Source organism: Dipodomys merriami, unplaced genomic scaffold (genome assembly GCF_024711535.1).
Source record: "Dipodomys merriami isolate MVZ:Mamm:240054 unplaced genomic scaffold, mDipMer1.0.p SCAF_45, whole genome shotgun sequence".
Classification (NCBI taxonomy): Eukaryota; Metazoa; Chordata; class Mammalia; order Rodentia; family Heteromyidae; genus Dipodomys; species Dipodomys merriami.
Window position 1 is genome coordinate 7,450,918 of NW_027206013.1, and position 20,450 is coordinate 7,471,367.

The 20,450-nt window shown below is 45.2% G+C and overlaps 1 protein-coding gene across 3 annotated transcripts in view; it reads left to right on the top strand.

Annotated features, from left to right (window-relative positions):
• Nucleotides 1-222: 222 nt before the first annotated feature.
• The window catches only part of Thoc5 (THO complex subunit 5), a 34,521-nt gene continuing 14,293 nt past the window's right edge, over nucleotides 223-20,450 (top strand). The window contains exons 1-12 of one of the 3 annotated variants that reach the window (XM_069994577.1): nucleotides 223-282; nucleotides 3,966-4,069; nucleotides 4,927-5,070; nucleotides 6,482-6,595; nucleotides 6,719-6,816; nucleotides 8,211-8,357; nucleotides 9,650-9,764; nucleotides 14,947-15,079; nucleotides 15,746-15,781; nucleotides 18,078-18,155; nucleotides 18,926-18,966; nucleotides 19,181-19,280. In XM_069994577.1, the coding sequence (XP_069850678.1) occupies nucleotides 3,974-4,069; nucleotides 4,927-5,070; nucleotides 6,482-6,595; nucleotides 6,719-6,816; nucleotides 8,211-8,357; nucleotides 9,650-9,764; nucleotides 14,947-15,079; nucleotides 15,746-15,781; nucleotides 18,078-18,155; nucleotides 18,926-18,966; nucleotides 19,181-19,280 (1,102 nt within the window). In that variant the 5' untranslated portion in view covers nucleotides 223-282; nucleotides 3,966-3,973. Of the gene's footprint in view, nucleotides 283-3,498; nucleotides 3,640-3,965; nucleotides 4,070-4,926; nucleotides 5,071-6,481; nucleotides 6,596-6,718; nucleotides 6,817-8,210; nucleotides 8,358-9,649; nucleotides 9,765-14,946; nucleotides 15,080-15,745; nucleotides 15,782-18,077; nucleotides 18,156-18,925; nucleotides 18,967-19,180; nucleotides 19,281-20,450 lie in introns of those variants that run through there. The other 2 variants (XM_069994576.1, XM_069994578.1) reach the window with 2 other exon arrangements.

Here is a 20,450-nt window from a genome sequence, read left to right on the forward strand (position 1 = left end):
GGCGGGCACGAGGCACGCGAGTCCGCACAGCCTCAGTTTCCCGGTTTTAGAGCAGCGGATCACGAAGTGGAAGCGCGGCTCAGCTGGGACGCACGGCGCTTCCGACTCGGCCAGCCGCTCTCCCGGCCCGCCGCGCTTCACTTTCGGGCCGCACTTCCGGACTCCGAGCCGCACTTCCGGCGCGCCGCTCCTTCCTTCAGCTTCTCTCTATGGTTGGCGGAAGTGAGTCGCCCCGCTGCCGGAAGTCGCGCGCGCGCGCGCGCCGGGAAATCGGATTCTGTGGTGAGGAGCGGGTCGGTGTGGCGGGGTGGTGCCGGGAATTTCGGGCCCGAAAAGTGCCTCTGGTCTGAGGCCCTGTCCAGCTCCTCCGCCCTCACTCGCATGTCCCATCGCTGGGCTTGGGGCCGTTTCCATATCTCCCCTAGCCCACGATGTGGCCCGGTGGTGGTGGTGGTGGTGGTGATGATGGTGGTGATGATGGTGATGATGATGGTGGTCGTGGTGTTAACCATTCCGTTAATTGTGCCTTGTTGTGTGCCGGGGACTTAGGTGTGACGCCAGAAGTTGGGGTTTCCTACACTGAAGCCTTTCGGGTTCCACCTTGGTGGGTTGTGCCAGATCAGTTTGTCTCAGAACAACTTTTTGCAAAGGATTTTTAATCCAGTGTCTTTTTTTTGGCGGGGGGGGAGGTTGGAGTGCGAGTGTTGGGGGTCAGCCAGTGGCTTCGCGCCTACAGGACAAGCGCTCTCTCACGGAGTTCAAGTCCCTTTTTAAACTTAAATTCAGTCCCTTTTTAGGTTAAATTTACTTTGTGAGAAAGGTTCTGATCTCTTCACTATATATAGAAAACGGCCATCGCTTATGCAGAAGATACTGATAGAAAATTAATATTTCTGGCAGATGGAGGTGACTCAAAATCTGTAATCTTAGCTACCCTGGAGGCTGAGTTCGCTGTTGGACAAACATTTGGCGGGGGTGGGGACACAACCTTCTTAGCTAGTAAAAAAGCTGGGCTGTGGCTGGCGCTTGTCATCTCAGCTAGGAAGCCTAAATAGGAACAGGATAAGTCCAGGCTCAGATCCAGACATAAATGCTAGCTCATGTTCCCAAAACTAAAGCAAAGTGGATTGAAGGTATATATTTCAAGGGCTAGAGTTCCTGCCTTACAGAACTCTAAATTCAATCTTCAGTTGGCATAGTAATGTAATAAAAACAGACCATTGCTAACTTTTGCTTATTGTCAGAGAGGTAGTCTTTTTGTTACAAAGTGACACTGGTATTTGTTGAAGTTCAGGAGAAACTAGGCAACCAGACTCTGGTGTCTCAAACCTATAATCCTAGTTACTTAGAAGGCTGAGCTCTGAGGATCAAGATTCAAAGCCAGCCTCCAGCAGAAAAAGTCAGACTCTAATCTCCAGTTAACTGGCAAAAAGCCACAAGTGGAAGTGTGGCTCAAGTGGCCTTGAGTGAAAATCTAAGCAAGAGTGTTAAACCCTGAGTTCAAGCCCCAGTACTCACACAAAGCAACTAGGCAATTAAATCCTACACTGTACCCTCCTCCAATTAGGGACTGAACTTCAGGGCTTCATATTTGCTAGGTAAGAACTTCAGCTATGTCCTCAGCAATCAGAAGTTTCAAAAAAAAAAAAAAAGAAAATGGATGAGTGGACATAGTAGTTCTTGTAATCCTAGAACTCAGGAGACTGAGGCAAGAAGGTCTCAAGTTTGAAGCCAACTTGGGCAGTTCAGTCAGACCCTGTATCAAAAAGGGAGGAGGTGGGGATTACTGTCTCCATGGGTGCTTAGCACTACCTAACATCACTCATGTACTTTCTACAGCCCCATTCCTCATTGTGTTCATCTTTCCCAGCACAGTTCCTTGTTGTTAATTTATTTTGAAATGACACTATTGCTAGGTGGATCTCCTTCCAATTCAGCCCTTCCCTCCACCCTAACCCCCTTTTTTTTGGCTTTGGGGCTTGAACTCTGGGCCTTGGCCCTGTCCATAAGCTCTTCAGCTCAAGGCCTGCACTCTACCACTTGAGTCATAACACCATTTCCACAGTGCTTTGTATTAATGGCTCCTAACAGCCCCCTAGTTAGAGAATGTTATTCTTATTTGATTTGAAGAAGCAAATCTAAAGGAGCCAACACAGAATGCCATAATATTGGTGCATGGAGATTCCAATCCAGGAACCTCCAAATGCATCACAACTTATTTGGTGCTCTCCAGAAGTATTGGTGAGATTGATTGGGCATATACCTGGAGGTGATGACAGAGGGGTGGCCAGGGAGGATGTTTTGTGGTCATAGAGCTCCATGAAATGCATTCTTTTTTAATTTCATGGTTAAGCACCAATGAGTGGCCTTGACATAGGGATGCGGCTGGAGTAGGTAGTACAGTACAAGGACACTAGTGGACATCACGTGTACTTATGCTTTAGCACGCTAGTTTGAACCACTAATGCATCCACATTTCCAGGCCTCAGTGAAATGGTAGTGGTTCTTGCCTGAAAAGTTTGTTATAAGACTCAAATGAGGACATACCCATAAAGTGCTTACAAGACTCAACACACAGGACCAACCAGTAGTACTGGGACCAACCTTGTTCACCACACAGGAATTTGGGGGTAAATTTATGGAGCTCCGAGGGAAGAATCTAGGCAGGAAGACAAGCACAGATAAATTTCCTAATAGTTTACGCAAAGTACCCAAAAGAGTTCATTAGTGAGACCTCAGAGGCTTCCCAGAGCAGAGCAGCTTTGCTTAGTCTAGAAGTGGAGAGGATGAAGAGAATTTCAAGGCAGGGAAAGCCTGTGTGCTATTGTGGGAGCTGTGAGTGCTGTGAGTAGTTGCAGCTAGGGGTAGAGGTCAGAGGCAAGGGAGGATTAATAGGAATGGGAGAAGTGTGGTTGGGAAGGTGGGTTGGGGAAAAACAAGGAAGGGACTGTATGTAGGGCCAGGAAATATAAAGATTTCGTTCTATACATTATGAAGAGGCAGCAAAGATTTTGAAACAGGCTGGTGTTATTTTTTTGTGCCGATCCTGAGGCTTGAACTCAGGGCACTGTCCCTTAGCTTTTTTGCTCAAGGCTAGTGCTCTACCACTTCAGAGACAGTGCCACTTCCAGCTTTGTGGTGGTTCCTTGGAGATAAGAGTCTCACAAGCTTTCCTGCCCAGGCTGGCTTTGAACTGTGATCCTCAGATCTCAGCCTCCTGAGTAGCTAGGGTTACAGGCATGAGCTACACAGCCAGATTGGTCTTTTTAAAGAAAGGATTTAGATAGTAGTGTTAGGCAATACTGAGAGAAGCATGGAGGCCTGACCTGTAGGGTGTTTATAGGGACAGTGTGTCACCTAGGGCTGCAGGACACTCTGGGTAATGAGCTGGGTCTGAGGGGGTAGAGGAGGGAGAGGTTGAAGGTGATTCTGAGATGAATGGAGCATGTAATGAAGCTTATTTTGAAAAGGGAGAAAGGACCAGAGATGTGGATCAAAGGTAGAGCACTGGCCTAGCCTTACCAAAGCCTACAGTCTGACCCATAGCACCTGGAGAAGGGAGAGGAGATGGAGCAGACAAATTCATTTTGGAGAAGCTGAAGGATAATTCTCTGTGGAAAGGATTCAACCCTATGGAAGGTTAAGTGATTTTTTTTTTCCTGGTTCTTGGGCCTGAACTCAGAGTCTTTTTACTTGCTTTTATGTTGGTACTCTACCACCTAGGAGATGCCTCTAGCCCAGCAAAAAGCTAGTTATTTGGAGATAGAGTCTCTGACTTTTCTGCCTCCATTGGCTTCAAACCATGATCCTCCTATCTCAGTTTCCTGAGTAGCTGCTGCACCCAGCTGTATATTTTCTTCAGTTACTAAGACTGTAGAATACCAAATCTGCTAGTCAGACTCTGGAAGAATCTCAAAAACTTTCTTCTTTTAAGAGCTCTTTGCTTTTTGCCTTCTGACTTCTAGGGACAGCCATGTCATCAGAATCCAGCAAAAAACGGAAACCCAAAGTGATTCGAAGCGATGGAGCTCCAACTGAAGGAAAAAGAAGTCGATCTGACATTGAGCAGGTGAGACTAGCCAGTTGTTACCACGCACCTGAGAAATTGCAGCTGTGGCCCATGGTGAGACCCGCAGAGCCTCAGGTTCTATTCACTTCAGGGCTAACAGCAACATCCCAAGAATTACCAGACCTGTAGAAGACATGATTAATACCACACAGAGCATGTTCCAATGTGATACAAGGCTCCAGTTTTCCTGATGGTCCAAAAAAGGCAGTGCCTCAGCAACACAGTGCTGGAGCTCTGGAAATATTGTATCCCTGGATCTGCCATTAACAGGGTACCAGAACCACATGCCCCTGAATCGAAGTACCGCTCAGCAGGATTTTGGTACATGGAATCTGGTACATCTTCTTCATAGGAAGCTATCATGCAGTTATTTTGTTATTTGAAGAGAATCTACTGCAAACAGCCTGGACAATAGGATCCTATCTTGCTTAAAGTAAAATGTGTACTTACAATATTCACAAATGAATTGTTTGGTGCGGGGAAGAGATGTGCGGAAGAGATATTGTGGGCAATTTTCCATTTTCTTTTTGATATTTCTCTGTTCAGAATTATTTTCACCAAACGTGGTGATTACTTTGTAATCAAAAAGAGAAAAGGAGGGGCTGAGGGGTGTGGCTCAGTGGTAGAATGCTTGCCTATCTTGCCAAAGGCCCTGGGCTTGATCCCTAACACTGCAAAATGGAGAGAGAGAGAGAGAGAGAGAGAGAGAGAGAGAGAGAGAGTTAGAGTTCTACTTCGAAAAACAAGCTACCTGACTTGGAGCTAATCTTATGTAATGAGAGAGTTCAGCCCAGTTCCCTCCTTCCAATAGGAAGGCTTTCACTCCCTACCTGGAGCCTCTCTTCTTGCCTCCACAGGAAGGTAAATACTATAGTGAGGAGGCTGAGGTGGACCTGCGGGACCCTGGGAGAGACTATGAGCTGTACAAGTACACGTGTCAGGAGCTGCAAAGGCTGATGGCTGAGATCCAGGACCTGAAAAGCAGGGGCGGCAAGGATGTGGTAAGGAGCAAGGCCAGGGAGCCATGGGCCTGCTAAGTCTGTGTAGATGGTGCTTTTTTTGCCCCTAATAGGGCCTTTCCTGATCTTGGCCTTCTGTCCTAGCCATGATCAGGTGATTGGAACCTAAAGGCTCTCAAGCCTATTCATTAATTGGAACTTATCATCACCACTCAGTCACCCATTACAGTAATAAAAGAACAGGACAGGCATAAGCTGTACACCTGTAATTACACCTTTAATCCTAGCTACTCAGGAGACTGAGATTTGAGGTTCTCGATCCAAAGCCAGCCTGGGCAGGTAGGTCTGTGAGATTCTTTTCTCTTGCTGAGGCTCAAGTGGTAGAGCGCTAGCCTTGAGCTGAAAAGCTCAGGGACAGTGCCCAGGCCCTTAGTTTAAGCTCCAGGATGGCACGTGCGTGTGCGCATGTGCACGCACGCAGACACACAGACACACACACACACAGACACACACACACACACACACACACACACACACACGAATAGGACAGTTAACTTTTTTATAAAGCACCCAGCAGTTTTGCTAGGCATTAGGAAATAATAGTACATGTTGATTTTCTTGATGGTAAGGACCAAAAAAGACATTATTACAATGTTAAATGAATAAACTGGACTTTAGGGACCAAAAAAAAATCTAAACAGTGTGAAACCTTACAGTGTGTTTGTGTCTAACAACTAGGGGGATACAATTTTTTTTAATGCATTTTCTCCCTTAGGAATTTTTTCTGCATATGTTGGCCAATATCCATAAGATTATTATTGTTATGCTGTCTGTGATAGTCAAACGTTATGGCTGTACTTTAGTTATTTGCATTTAAATTACTTGGTAACACTATTTACAGAGGCATGATGTTGCTTTTGCAAGGGTCTGTATCTGTTCGTGCAAATGTTAATTGTGTATTGACTATACTTGCTCCTTTTCAATTCCTGTCACTCCAGTAAAAGTAGAAATGGCTTTTTCTGTTTTCTTTTCCAGTAACAGGACTTGCACTCAGGGCCTCATGCTTGCTCATCTTGCTTGCCTAGATGATGTTAACCACTTGAGGCATACTTCCAGTCCTGCTTTTTGCTGGTTATTTTGGAGATAGAGTCTAGTGGATTTCTCTGCCTGGCTGGCTTCAAACTGCAATCTTCCAGATCTCAGCCTACTAAATAGCTAACATTATGTGAAGCTACCAGTGCTTGGCTCTGAAATTGCTTAAAAAAATTTTTTTTTGTGGGAACCTTAAACACTTCATTTCTTCAGTCATCGGTCCATTTCATTCATGATATTTCTCTTGGCCCCAAGCCCCTTCCAGGTTTTTGGCCTTGTATGGAAATAGGTCAGCACTGGGTCTCAAGGAAGCCATGCCAGCACCTGTTTTTAGTGGTCTAAATGTCTTCTTTGTTTGCAGGCAATTGAAATTGAAGAACGGAAAATCCAGAGCTGTGTGCATTTCATGACTCTAAAGAAGCTTAACCGATTGGCCCACATCAGGTTGAAGAAAGGAAGAGATCAGACCCACGAGGTAAGAGTTGAGAGTTTAGCCCTCGTTCTCTCTACTCTTCCCCACCCCTTCTTTGACCCCCGATGCTCTTTTTGTGGCTTTGCTGGCCTTGCTCACCATCTCCAACCTTATCTTCCCTTTCAGGCTAAGCAGAAGGTAGATGCCTACCACCTGCAGCTACAGAACTTGCTGTATGAGGTGATGCACCTACAGAAGGAGATCACCAAATGTTTGGAGTTCAAGTGAGTTTGAGAGGACAGGGCTTTGGCACAGCTGGTTTGTGGAAACTGCTTAGTGAGAGCCAGTCTCTTTCAAAGAAATCTAGTGAGCTTGGAAGACTGGGATCCAGGAGGAGGGTCAGTAGATCACTTTGAGTGGTAGAATTACAATTAGTAGTTTCAGGCTGCTCAGAGAGCCACACAAGTCTCTCTGGCCCTTTAGTGTTTTGAACTCTGAACTTGGTAAAAAGCAGTTCTCAATCCTCAGCAGGGGCCTCTGTGTTACCAGTTTGATTCCTACTCACTAAATATGGGAGCTGCTGTCTGTCTGTCTGTGGTCGTTGTCGTGTCATCATTCCCCACCCCCCGCCCCCCCTCCTGCTTCCTTTCCTTTCCTTACCTTTCTTTTCTTTTTTGTGTTTTTTTGTTTGTTTGTTTGTTTTTAATTGGTGTGGGGCTTAAAATCAGGGCCTGGGTGCTCTTCCTAGGCTTTCTTGCTCAAGGCTAGCACTCTACCACTTTGAGCCACAGTGTCACTTCTGGTTTTCTGGTGGAGATAAGAGTCTCATAGACTTTCTTGCCTGGGCTGCTGGCTTTGAACCCTGATCCTCAGATCTCAGAGTAGCTACAATTATAGTTTTTTCACATCTAGTTCTCTTAAGCTTATATAGGTGAAAGTTTTCAATTTTGATAGAGCTCTTTTTTTTTCTTCTTTTAATCATACAGGGGTTTGAACTCAGGACCTCACACTTAATGGGCAGGCATTCTACCACTTGAGCCTGGTGCAGGCTCTTACATTTACTCCTGTTCAGTGACATATCGTGGTTTCAACTTGACAGTTTAGACCTAGGCTGTAGCTACGGCTTTTTTGTCAGTTGCTGAGCTTGAACTCAGGGCCTGGGTGCTGTCCCTGAGCTCTTTTGCTCAAGGCTAGTATTCTACCACTTGAGCCACAGTACCACTTTTAGCTTTTTCTGAGTAGTTTATTGGAGCTAAGAGTCTCATGGACTTTTCTGCCCAGGCTGGCTTTAAACTGCAATCCTCAGATCTCAGCCTCCTGAGTAGCTAGGATTATAGGCATGAGCCACCAGTACCCGACTAGTTCTAGTCTTTTATTTGTATATTGTAGCTGTTGATGCCCAGGTTTGGCTGAGAGACATTTGTAAGTTTAGTAAGCATCCTTCCCAGTCTTCAGCTAATTTATGGATTTGAAAGGTTGGAGAGCACAGACAGGGATCTGTCTGTGGCATATCACTGACAGCTGCTCATCACACAGGATCATCTGCCCATGGACACAGCTGAGATTGGATTTGGGGGTTTTGAAAAGTTGTAGGCCAAGACTGAGTGGACAGAGATGGGCAACTGTATAACTGTGAGCCAGATTGGAGAGCAGCAGCTTAACGTCCAATTTTTACTAGGTCTAAGCATGAAGAAATCGATCTGGTTACTTTAGAGGAATTTTATGAAGAGGCTCCACCAGACATCAGCAAGGTTGAAGTCACCACAGGAGACCCTCACCAGCAGACCCTGGCACGTCTGGACTGGGAGTTGGAGCAGCGGAAAAGGTAGTGCTTCCTCCTTCATGACCTCATTCACTATACAATGGCAGCCTCACATGACCCTGACCAGGGCAGATACTTGATCACGGACCCAGCAGAATAGTCTATAAGACGAGTCCTGTTTCTGATTAGTTCACACTGCATAGTTTACTTTACTAACCTCACCCTAGATAGGCTTGTCATTGCTTAAAGCTATTTTTAAAAGTTGGAGTAATTTTTGTGTGTGTGTGCCTTTTCTAGAGCTTGAACTCAGGGCCAGGGTATTTTCTCTTAGATTTCTTCAATCAAGGCTGGCACTCTACTGCTTGAGGCACAACTCCACTTCTGGCTTTTTTTTTTTTTTTTTTTTGTCGGTCATGGGGCTTAAACTCTGGGCCTGGTCACTGTCCCTCAGCTCTTCAGCTCAAGAAGAGTGCTCTACCTCTTGAGTTACAGCGCCACTTCCAGTTTTCTAGTGTTCATTGGAGATAAGTGTCTCACAGATTTTCCTGCCCGGGCTGGCTTTGAACCGTGATTCTCAGATCTCAGCCTCCTGAGTAGCTAGGATTACAGGCATGAGCCACCGGTGCCCGGCTGCTTCTGGCTTTTTGATGGTTAGTTGGAGATTAGAGTCTCATGAACTTTCCTGCCAGAGCTGACTTTGAACCACACACTTCAGATTTCAGCCTTCTGAGTAGCTAGGATTATAGGTATAAACTACCAGTACCAGGTATTATTCTTTTTTCTATTACTGAAAATATCTGTGCCTCAGGCCCATTTGGCTTTAGTGATCATTGAGTCTGTTTCTTAGGACTCTATGCTCGTGTTTTTGAGGCTGGGGCTAGTCTGTCATTCCCCATCTGGTGGACTGTTTGAGTTGCACTCAGGCAGAGCCGTGAGTGCTGCATTCCTATGGTACAGATCTAGAATCCATTCCTGTCTTCTCCACTCAAGTAGTCTGTGGGCCTCTTTTGGGTTAAGGAGCTGTCTCTCAGGCAAGGAATGGAGCAGAAGATGATACAGCACTGTTCTCTAGTGGGCATGTACACAGAGAAATGGGCATGCATTCATAACTCTGTATGGCCTTGGGCAGGTCACATATCTTTGAGCCTTAGTTTTCTTCTCCAGGGATAAGGAAAGTCCCTGTCTTCCAGAGTTTTATAATTACTGTGTTAATGCTTACATTAAGCTCCTTAAAGGGTCATATAAGTACTGGCAGGCATTAGAATTAATCATAATTGAACTGTAAGATGAGTCTGACAGTGAGCAGGTATGTTGAGGTGTTGCATGAGTGACTATGCTCTGTCTGCCCCCTTCAGGCTGGCAGAGAAGTACCGAGAGTGCCTGTCCAGCAAAGAGAAGATCCTGAAGGAGATAGAGGTGAAGAAGGAGTACCTGAGCAGCCTCCAGCCTCGCCTCAATAGCATCATGCAGGTAGGTAGATGAGCTCAGCCTGTCGGCCCTTTGCTTTGCCTCTGCCAACCAAAGGTGGCTGAAGCCACATCCCTTAGGCCTTGCTGATCAGAGTACTACAAGCTACACTGTAAAATTGTGTTCTAGGGTAAAGAGGGAATGACCAGACAGGTGTCAGTGGCTCGCACCTGTAATCCTAGCTACCCGGGAGGCTGAGATTTGAGAATTAAGATTTGGAGTCAACTCAGGCAGACAAATCCAAGGAACTTATCTCCAGAAGGTTGGAACTGGAGCATGGCTCAAGTGTTAGAGCACTAACAACTATGAACTAACAGAGTGGAATAAAAATGTAAGACCCTGACTTCAAACTCCAGTACTAGCACAAAAAAGTGTTGGCCAGATGGGTTTAGGAGCACAGACACACATGCCCCTATGCACTTTGCTTTTAAAAATCCAAAGCCTCCTCTGCATAAAATAGTTTCTTGGATTGGAAAGGTTCCATTTTCCCCTCATGGTTCACACCTGTCGCCTACACATGCTTCCTGTGGATGTTTCCTAGGTCCTCCAAACCTTAGGGGCCAGACAGCTCAGCAGCCTAAATTCCAAAAAGAACTTGACTCATTTGAGAGCCTCTGTAGGAAAAGCTCTAACTTTACCCATAAATTGGAATGTAAACTGGTCACCTGATTTTGTTTTCCTTTCCAAAGCCAGATTTGGGTTAAATCATTACAGTTTTATAAAGCAGTGTACGTGGCTAATACGGAGGAACCTTGTAAAAGGAGCCTGGAGAAATTCTAAACTCATTTTTATAGGACTTGGCAAGGTCTGCACTTTCTCCTTTTGACTCTTAAGCATAGAATTAGTTGTTGTTAAAAATAATCTTTTGTGTCTGATGCCAGTTACTCATGTCTGTGATCCTAGCTACTCTGGAGGCTGAGATCTGAGGATTGCAGTTTGAAGCCAGGCAGTGAGCCTGTCTGTGAGACTTATCTCCAGTTAACCACCATAAAAGCCAGAAGTAGACTGGTGGCTCAAGCCTTGAGTAAAAAAAGCTCAAGGAGGCTGGGAAGGTGGCTTAGTGGTAGAGCGCTTGCTTTGCATGCATGAGGCCCTGGGTTCGATTCCTCAGCACCACATAAGCAAAAAGAAAAAAGCTGGAAGTGGCTCTGTGGCTCAAGTGGTAGAGCGCTAGCCTTGAGCTGAAGAGCTGAGGGACAGCACCCAGGCCCAGAGTTCAGGCCCCTCGACCAGACCCCCTCCCAAAAAAAGCTCAAGGACAGTGCCTAGACCCTGTGTTTAAGCCCCATGAGTGGTATACACAAAAACTTCTGTGATATTTCATAATGGGAGAAAAAGAAGAATGCAAACAAGCAATTTTTGTTGTACTTAATTTTTTTTTTTTTTTTTGGTCGGTTGTGGGGCTTGAATTCTGGGCTTGGGTGCTATCCCTCAGCTCTTCAGCTCAAGGCAAGTGCTCTACCGCTTGAGCCACAACGCCACTTCCAGTTTTCTAGTAGTTTATTGGAGATAAGAGTCTCACAGACTTTCCTGCCCGGGCTGGCTTTGAACCTCGATCCTCAGATCTCAGCCTCCTGAGTAGCTAGGATTACAGGCATGAGCCACCAGCGCCTGGCTGTACTTAACCTTCTTAAGTCCTCTACATGGTTAAATTCTCTGCTGTTAACTAGAACTCTGTAAATATGCCTAAATAGAATATAGATGTTTGTATAGTGCAGCTTTACAGCGATTCATGTATAAAGTAGCATACCACTAATAGAATGCTGGCCAGAAAAAAGTCTATTGCAGTATTAAATTTAAAATGCAAGTTGTAGAACATATAGCATGAGGGGCTGGGAAGTTGGCTCAGTGGCAGAGTACTTGCCTCTCATGCATGAGGCCCTGGGTTTGATTCCTCAGCATAACATAAGCAGAATAAAGAAGTGGCACTGTGGCTCTAGTGGTAGAGCTCTAGCCTTGAGCTGAAGAGCTGAGGGATGGTGCCCAGACTCAGAGTTCAGCTCCCACAACTGATCAAAAAAAAGATCATATAGCATGATCTCATTTATATAATGTAGTCTGTAAAATATGTGTATCGGTATATGTGTGTACTTAACTATATGTAGCAAATCATTAACAATTATCTTTGAGTGCTGTAAGCTGGTAGGTTTAGCCTTATAAATGCAAGTATAACTCTGATACAGAATACATATATGACTTTAAAATAGACAGATGTGGGAGTGCATGCCTGTAGTTTCAACTATAAGAAGCCAACATAGGGAGGAATTTCTTTCTTTCTGTTTTTTTTTGGGGGTCCGCTCATGGGGCCTGAACGCTGGGCCTGGGCACTGTCCCTCAGCTCTTCAGCTCAAGGCTAGTGCTCTACCACTTGAGCCACAGCGCCACTTCGACTTTTTTCTTTTTGCTTATGTGGAACCCAGGGCCCCATGCAAGGCAAGCACCTACCACTGAGCCACCTTCCCAGCCCTGGGAGGAATTTCTTAAGTCAGGGTTTCCAGACCAGCCTGGACAACATATAGCAAGAGCCCCATCTGAATGAATGAACACATGAATAATTTGAACCAAAAGACAAACAAACATGGCTAAGTGTGCAACTCAATGGTAGAGTGTATGCTTAGAATGAATTAGGCACCAAAATTAATAATAATTTTATATACAGAAAAGTCTACATCTCATAAGTATACAGGTGAATTCAATAAGTAACCACACTTGCGTAACCACCCAAGAGAAAGAACATTGCCCGCTAGGCACTGGTGGTTTACACCTGTAATCTTAGCTCTTCAGGAGTCTGAGATCAAAGCTAGCCTGGGCAGGAAAGGCTATGAGAGTCTTTTTATTTCCAATTAACCACCAGAAAAGTGGAAGTGGTACTGTGGCTCAAAGTGGTAGAGCACTGGCCTTGAGCAAAAAGAGTTCAGGAACAGTGCCCAGGCCCTGAGTTCAAGCCCCACAACCAACAAAAGGAAGGAAGGAAGGAAGGAAGGAAGGAAGGAAGGAAGGAAGGAAGGAAGGAAGGAAAGAAAGAACATTGTCTTTTTTTTTTTTTTTTTTTGCCAGTAAAAAGAGTTCAGGGACAGTGCCCGGGCCCTGAGTTCAAGCCCCACAACTGATGACAGGAAAGAAGAAAGGAAGGTTGCCTTTTTTTTTTTTCCAATCCTGGGGCTTGAACTCAGGGCCTGAGCACTATTCAAGCCCCATAACCGATGAAAGACATAACCGATGAAAGAGAGGGGGTGGGGGGAGAGAGGGAGGAGAGAGAAAGGAGAGGGGGAAGGAGAGAGAGAGAGAGAGAGAGAGAGAGAGAGAGAGAGAGAGAGAGAGAGAGAGAGAGAGAGAGAGAGAGAGAGAGAGAGAGAAACGAAAGGAACATTGCTTTTTTTTTTTTTTTTTGGCCAGTCCTGGGACTTGAACTCGGGGCCTGAGCACTTCCCTGAGCTGCTTTTTCCTCAAGTCTAGCACTTTACCATTTGAGCTACAGCGCCACTTCTGGCTTTTTCTGTTTATGTGGTGCTGAGGAATCGAACTCAGTTCTTCTTGCTTGCTTAGCACTACCACTAAACCACATACCTAGCCCCCATTCCCAGTTTTTCTAGAAAAAATTTCTACTCCTGTGTACTATCTCCCTAATCCCTCAGTAACCATTATCTTAGCTCTGAATCTTAGGTTACTTTTTTTTTTTTGTCAGTCATGGGGCCTAGGCGTTGTCCCTCAGCTCAAGGCTAGCATTCTACCACTTCAACAGCTCCACTTCCAGCTTTTTCTGCTTATGTGGTGCTGAGGAATGAAACCCAGGCCTCATGCATGCAAGGCAAGCACTCTACCACTGAACCACCTTCCTAGCCCAGTTTTGTCTGTTTTGAACAGACAAAATCCTATCTATTTAAAAGAAACTTACCTACTCTTTTGTGTCTGGCTTTTGCAACATGGTATACTTGTGGAATTTACTTGCACTACTGTGAGACCTAGTTCATCATTTTCCTTGATTTCAGTTGTTTCCAGTTTGGAGCTCTTATAAGCAATAGTGCTGTGAGCATTCCCCCACATTCTCTTGTATATACCAGGTCAGGGGTAAAGCTGTGGCATACAGAGTATGCCAATATAGAAATTCCCAAAGGATCTTAGGAAAGGTCTTTGTTCTACATCCTTGCCAGTGCTTGCCATTGCTTCCTATAATTTTAGTTCTTCTGGGACATATTTCATTCTGCTTGTCATTTTGTAATTTTCATTTCCCTGAACACTAATGATGTTGAGCATACCTTTTTTTTTTTCTTACTTGTGCTGGGGATAGAACCTAGGGCATTATGCATGCTAGGCAAATGTTCTACCACTGAGCCACAACCCAGTCCCTTAATGTTTTCTTAATAGTATTAGAAATATGGTATCTTTTTATAATTTCATATTATTATTATTATTATTATTTTGGTTGGTCATAGGACTTAAACTCAGGACCTGGGTGCTGTCTCTGAGTTGTGTTGCTCAAGGCTAGCACTCTGCCACTTTGAGCCACACTTCCACTTCATTTTTGGTGGTTACTTGGAGATAAGAGTCCAGAGCCAGGCACTGGAGGCTCATACCTGCAATCCTATCTACTCAGGAGGCTGAGATCTGAGGATCTTGGTTCCAAGCCAGCTCAAACAGGAAAGTCTGTAAGACTAAACCAGAAGTGGCACTGTGTCTCAGAGTAGTAGATCACTAGCCTTGAGTTGAAGAGGTTGGGAACAGTGCCCATGCCCAGTGTTCAAGCTCTAAGACTGACAAAAAAAATAGAGTCTCATAGACTTTCCTGCCCATGCCGGAATTACTCAGCCTCCTGAGTAGTTAGGATTGCAGACAAGAGCCCCCATCATCTTGCTTCATATTTTTATTCTTTGTCGCTAGTAAGTAGAAGAAATACAGTTTGTTTTTTTGGTGTTTTGTTTTTTTTTAAATTTCTTGAGACAGGGTCTTACTATACAGCCCAAGCTGGATTTGAACTTGAGATCCTCCTGCCTCACCTCCAAAATATTTGTATGACAAGCATGACCCACCTGTCTAACTACAATTTTTCTATTGACCTCTTGTCTACTGATATATTCTATTAGTTTATCATGCATCTTTTTTTTTTGGTAAATAAAACTATATAGTTACAAAGCAGCCACATGTTCCTTTGTAACTGGACTAAAAAAAATCCTTTTTTTGCCCATAGGCTTCCCTCCCAGTGCAGGAGTACCTATTTATGCCTTTTGACCAAGCTCACAAGCAGTATGAGACCGCCAGGCATCTGCCGCCACCCCTCTATGTGCTCTTTGTCCAGGCCACTGCATATGGGCAGGCCTGTGGTGAGTATGGACCTGGACAGGGTGGGGGGGCTGTGAGAGCAGCAGTCATGGCCACTAGCCTAGTGGAAGCTCTGCTTGCCCCAGGAGATTTCCCAGGCCCTGCCCAGAAGCCTGCTGGAGACAGGTGTTGCCTCCCCCTCTGCCACACCCCGCATGACTGCTTCCTCCTGGCTTGCCTAAGGCTAGACTAACCTGATAGCCATTTCAGTATGGACAGCTTTGAATTCTTTATGAGTCTGTCCAGGCTCCTGGGTACTAGCTTATGTAGATTGCTATCTGTCTGCTGTTCTGCTGTGGGGCATGTCTGCTGTAGTGAGGGGCAGGGAGCATAGGTCCCAGCCAGATCTCCAAGCCTTTAAGGACATATTTCAGGACATGAAACAGGTCTCATTTTGTAAGAAGCTGTGTCCTCAGGCTTAAGGCCACAGCCTGGGACTCTGCTAAGGGTTGGACAAAGCTTTTGCTCTTGTCCTAATGCAGCTTTCCCTGGCTGCTAGACTTTTCTTCTTCCCTTCTACCCATCGCATCAGATTGACATAGATTGCACCAGCGTATGCCCCTCCTCCCAGCCATGGCACCAATACATTACTATCTCTCTTCTTGTATTTTCCTGGCCTGTCTCGTCGTCTCCCACTCCTTTGTTCTCCCTTCTGTTTCCATCATCAGCTCATATGAAATCCTCCTCCCAGCCCCATAGACAGGGTGAGTAATTTTCTTTTTTGTGTGTCTGCTTAAAATTCAGCTGTTTCCCCTTCCATTTTCCTGTAGAATTCAAGATTAAATAACAGAAAGGAATGCTTTAGGGCTAGAAATGGGACTTAGGGCTGGAGCACTTGCCTGGAAAGCTCAAGACCCTAGCTTCAATCTCCAACTGCAAAGAGACAATCCAGGCATCTTCCACTGATGGTTTGGAGGTGGTATCGATGGTTTGTGTATGGTTGGTGGACATAAGGCAGTAGTCTGCTATTGCCCTCTCTTCTTAGTGCAGCTGGGCAAGTAGGGTCAGGCTTCTGTGGCTCTTTGTACCCTTGAGAATTAAGTAGGGGCTTGGAGCATAGTTCAGGCCCTGGATTTGGTCTTTAGCACCACAATTTTTAAAAGATGAATGAAAAGAAATGCAAAACCTGGATGCCTACTAGACCCCACAGTCCTGGACCCTGAGTTCCACAAAGGGGAATCAGTGAGAGTCAGTCCAAAAAGGCAGGCCAGGTCCATGGAACAGGCTGTTAGTTACCTGTGCTAGAGAGGCCAAGCTCATCTTGAACAGATGTGATCTTGATTCCTGGTTTATCTGTTTTCTGGCTATGGTTTTTAGTTTCTATGAGCCTTAAGTTTCTCATCACTAATGACTATAATGATAGTATCAACTGTATAAGGTTGTTTGTAAGTTTCAAGTCACTTTTTTTTTTTTTTTGGTCCTTCTTGGGGCTTGAACTCAGGTCCTGGGCACTGGCCCTGAACCTCTTTGTGCTCAAGGATAGTGCCCTACCACTTGAACCATGGCACCACTTCCAGCTTTTTTGAGTATTTATTGGAGATGAAAGTCTCATGGGGACTTTTCTGCCTGGTTTGTCTTCAAACCACAATCCTCAGATCTCAACCTCCTGAGTAACTAGGATAACAGGCATGAACCACCAGCACTTGGCTTCAAGCCACTTCTTTCTGTCTGTCTACCTATCTACTATCTATCTTACTTAGTACCTACCTTTGTATCTACCTACCTACCTACTTACATACATACATACATACCTATCTATGCCAGAGATTAAACCCCAGGCCTCAAGCATGTAAGCTTATGTTCTACCTCTGAACAACATTCCTAGCCCCCAAAACTAATTTTTTTTTTCTTTTAGTCTGTTATGACGCTTGAACTCTGGCCCTGGGTGCTGTCTCTCAGCACTTCAGCTCAAGGCAAGCACTCTACCAATTGAGCCACAGAACCACTTCCAGTTTTCTAGTGGTCAACTGGAGATAAATATCTCACGGACTTTCTTTGCCCGGGCTGGCTTTGAACCACGATGCTCAGATCTCAGCTTCCTGAGTAGCTAAGATTACAGGCATGAGCCACCAGCGCCCAGCAAAACTAATTTTTTTTAATAGCTATGATTAAAATTGCAAACATCAGTACCACCAGTCCCCACCACTCAGCATGGCAGCAATTTGCTGATTCCCATGTCATGGATGTGGTGACTGAAGCTAGAGTAGTAACCTCACTTTCTAGGTCATATTTCAGGAGTTGGTGAGGTAGGGCCTCAGGTCTTAGACTGGACTTCAATGTCCATGCTCCTACCTGTAGTCCTTTGCCACTTAGTTAAATGAGATGGTGCTAGCCAGGAGCTTGGTGTGATGTAGAACAGAGAATAGGCACCTAGGTGAGAACTGTCATCTCCAGGTATGGACAGATGTGGGCTTCTGGGTATGAACTTCTAAGAAGCTGTCCAAAGAATTCTGTAGGCCTGTGGGCCCAGGACTTGACTTTCTGTGATGTGTGCCTGAAAAGAGAGACATTCAGTACTGGGCACTGGTGTCTCAATGCCTGTAATCCCAGCTATTCAGGAAGCTGAGATCTGAGGATTGAAGTTTGAAGTCCACTTAGGCAGAAAAATGCCCAGGCAGAAAAATTCCCAAGACTCTTATTTCCAGTTAACTAGCAAAAAGCCAGAAGTAGAGTTATGGGTAAACTAGTAAACCACCAGCTTTGAGCAAAAAATGCAAATGAGAGTGTAAAGCCCTGAGTTCAAGCCTCAGTACTGATGCAGAGAAAGAAAAAAGGAGGGGGGGGGAGGGAGAGAGAGAGGGAGAGAACGAGAACATATTGGTCTCTGGGATGCAGGGATGCCTCTCTGGGAATCTGTGCTTTGGCTGTTTTTTCTCAGAAAATGATGGCAAAGAATTAAGCTTCCTACCAAAAGTTGGGGCAGAAGCAGAAGAAACTCAGCCCCTAGCTTGCTTTCCTGCATCTCTTAGCCCCTCCTTCACATTTTTTTATTGTTCCTAGATAAGACCTTGTCTGTGGCAATTGAAGGCAGTGTGGATGAAGCCAAGGCTCTATTCAAGTCCTCTGAGGACTCCCAAGGTAACATGGCGGTTGGGTTATCTCCCCAGGACCACCAGGTCACTACCAATGAGCTCCTTAGCTCATTAACTAGACTGCTTCAGTAGACCAGGAAGCCTGACAATCAGGTCAGTGTTTGGAACAGACAGGAGAAAGCTTAGATCCTGAAGTCAGAAAGTGCTTCCTTTGGATTGTAGTCCTGCCACCCACAGCTCACTGTAAGAAAGTGGATGGTAATTCTTTGTGTAGATAGCAACCCCTCTGGTTATACAAGTGGATATTACTGTTGTTATTTCTATTACTGTGACCACTGCACCAGCAATGGAGGAGTTTGTTGCCCATAGAAATGAGATCAGAGCCAGATACTAGTGACTCCACCTGTAATCTTAGCTACCCAGGAGTCTGAGATCTAAGGATTGTGGTTTGAAGCCAGCCCAGGTAAGACAGTCCATGAGACTCTTACCTCCAATTAACCACTAGAAAGCTGGAAGCAGAGCTGTGGCTCAAGTGAGAGTGCTAGCCTTGAGCAAAGAAAGCTAAGAGAAGAAAGGAAGAAGGGAAAGAAGGAAGGAAATAAAATATATATTTAAAAAACCAACAGTGGTAGAATTAGCAGTCACTTTATTCAATACCATGTTTTCACTGAGTAAGCATCACGAAAGTAAGTGATTTATTATAAAGACTACAAGTAAAAGCAGGCTAGGCTTCTCTGTCCCTGTGGGTATGGAGCTTCAGGAGCATGGGAGCCCTCCCTCTCTCTCTCCCTCTAACCACCTTCTCTGTGGCTACAGATGATGAGAGTGACTCAGATGCTGAGGAGGAACAGACCACGGTGAGCACTATTCCAGTGGGGGGCACTGTGCAGCTGTGCCAGGGCCTGCACATCTGCAGGTGCCAGTTCCCTAGAAGAAAGGGCTGCACTAAGGGGAGCCTGACCGCCTGAGTAGCTGAGACAGCCAGTGCCAGGCAGCATTAGGGAGGCCCTGGCCTGAGGGAGCAGGAAGGGCAATGTTCATCTAATGGGTCTGGCCCTCTCCTTTTTCCAGAAACGGCGGCGACCCACACTGGGGGTTCAGCTGGATGACAAGCGCAAGGAGATGCTGAAGAGACACCCGCTGTCTGTCGTGCTTGACCTAAAATGCAAAGGTCTGTCTGCGCTCCCTCCTATAAGCATCTGGGAGTTTGGCCAGCTGTGGGTACAGAGGGCCTTGCAAGCCAGAGGCATCTTTGCACCCCAGATTGTCTTGGTCTCCTAGTTCTCTAGTTTTTCTTCTTTGTTTAATAAAAAATGTTTGATTTTTTTTTTTTTTGGGGGGGGGGGTCGGTCGTGGGGCTTGAACTCTGGGCCTGAGCGCTGTTCCTCAGCTCTTCAGCTCAAGGCTAGCGCTCTACCACTTGAGCTACAGCACCACTTCCAGTTTTCTGGTGGTTTATTGGAGATAAGAGTCTTACCGACTTTCCTGCCCAGGCTGGCTTTGCACCACAGTCCTCAGATCTCAGCCTCCTGAGTAGCTAGGATTATAGGTGTGAGCCACTGGCACCCAGCTTTGATTTATTTTTTTAAGCCATAATAACCCTAACAACAAAGCAGCAAAAATCCATATACATAAAGGGAAGTGTAATAAAAGTACACTTCTTTCTGAATTTGATATATCAAATCCACAAACTAAGTTATATGAGTGTGTAGGTTTTGAGCAACTTCTTTAATAAATGAGTTTAGAACTCTATTCTGCAGAGGATAGGGTCGTATGCAAAAAGTAGCATATGCTCTTGTACAAGAGTTAACAGTGAAATTTCAACTTCCCTGTTACCAGGTTCTTGGATCCAGTCCTTGGTTTTCCTCCAAGGACAACCATTGTTACAGATTTCTAATGTAGTTTCTGAAACTACTCTTTGCATCTAGAAGCTTTTATTCAAGTGTCTATTTTTCTCCTTCCTTTTAATGGAAATATGCTGTACCCTCTGGTCTCTGTTTTTTTCATCTTAAATTTTTTATCTTAAGGTAATTTTAGACTCAGAAGTTTAGAACTCAACAGTTCTAAAGATAGTAAAGAGTGTTCTCATATATTCTTTTTTCTTTTGTTCCGTGTGTGTGTGTGTGTGTGTGTGTGTGTGTGTGTGTGTGTGCAAGATCTCTACCCTTCTATTACATCCAGAATCCCCTATTTCTCCTCCTCCACCTCTTCTTCTTCCTCTTCTTCTTCCTCCTTCTTCTCTTCCTCCTCTTCTTCCTTTTCCTCCTCCTCCTTTTTGTGCTGGTTTTGAGGCTTGAACTGAGGACTTGGGCACTGTCCCTGAGCTTCTTCTGATCAAGGC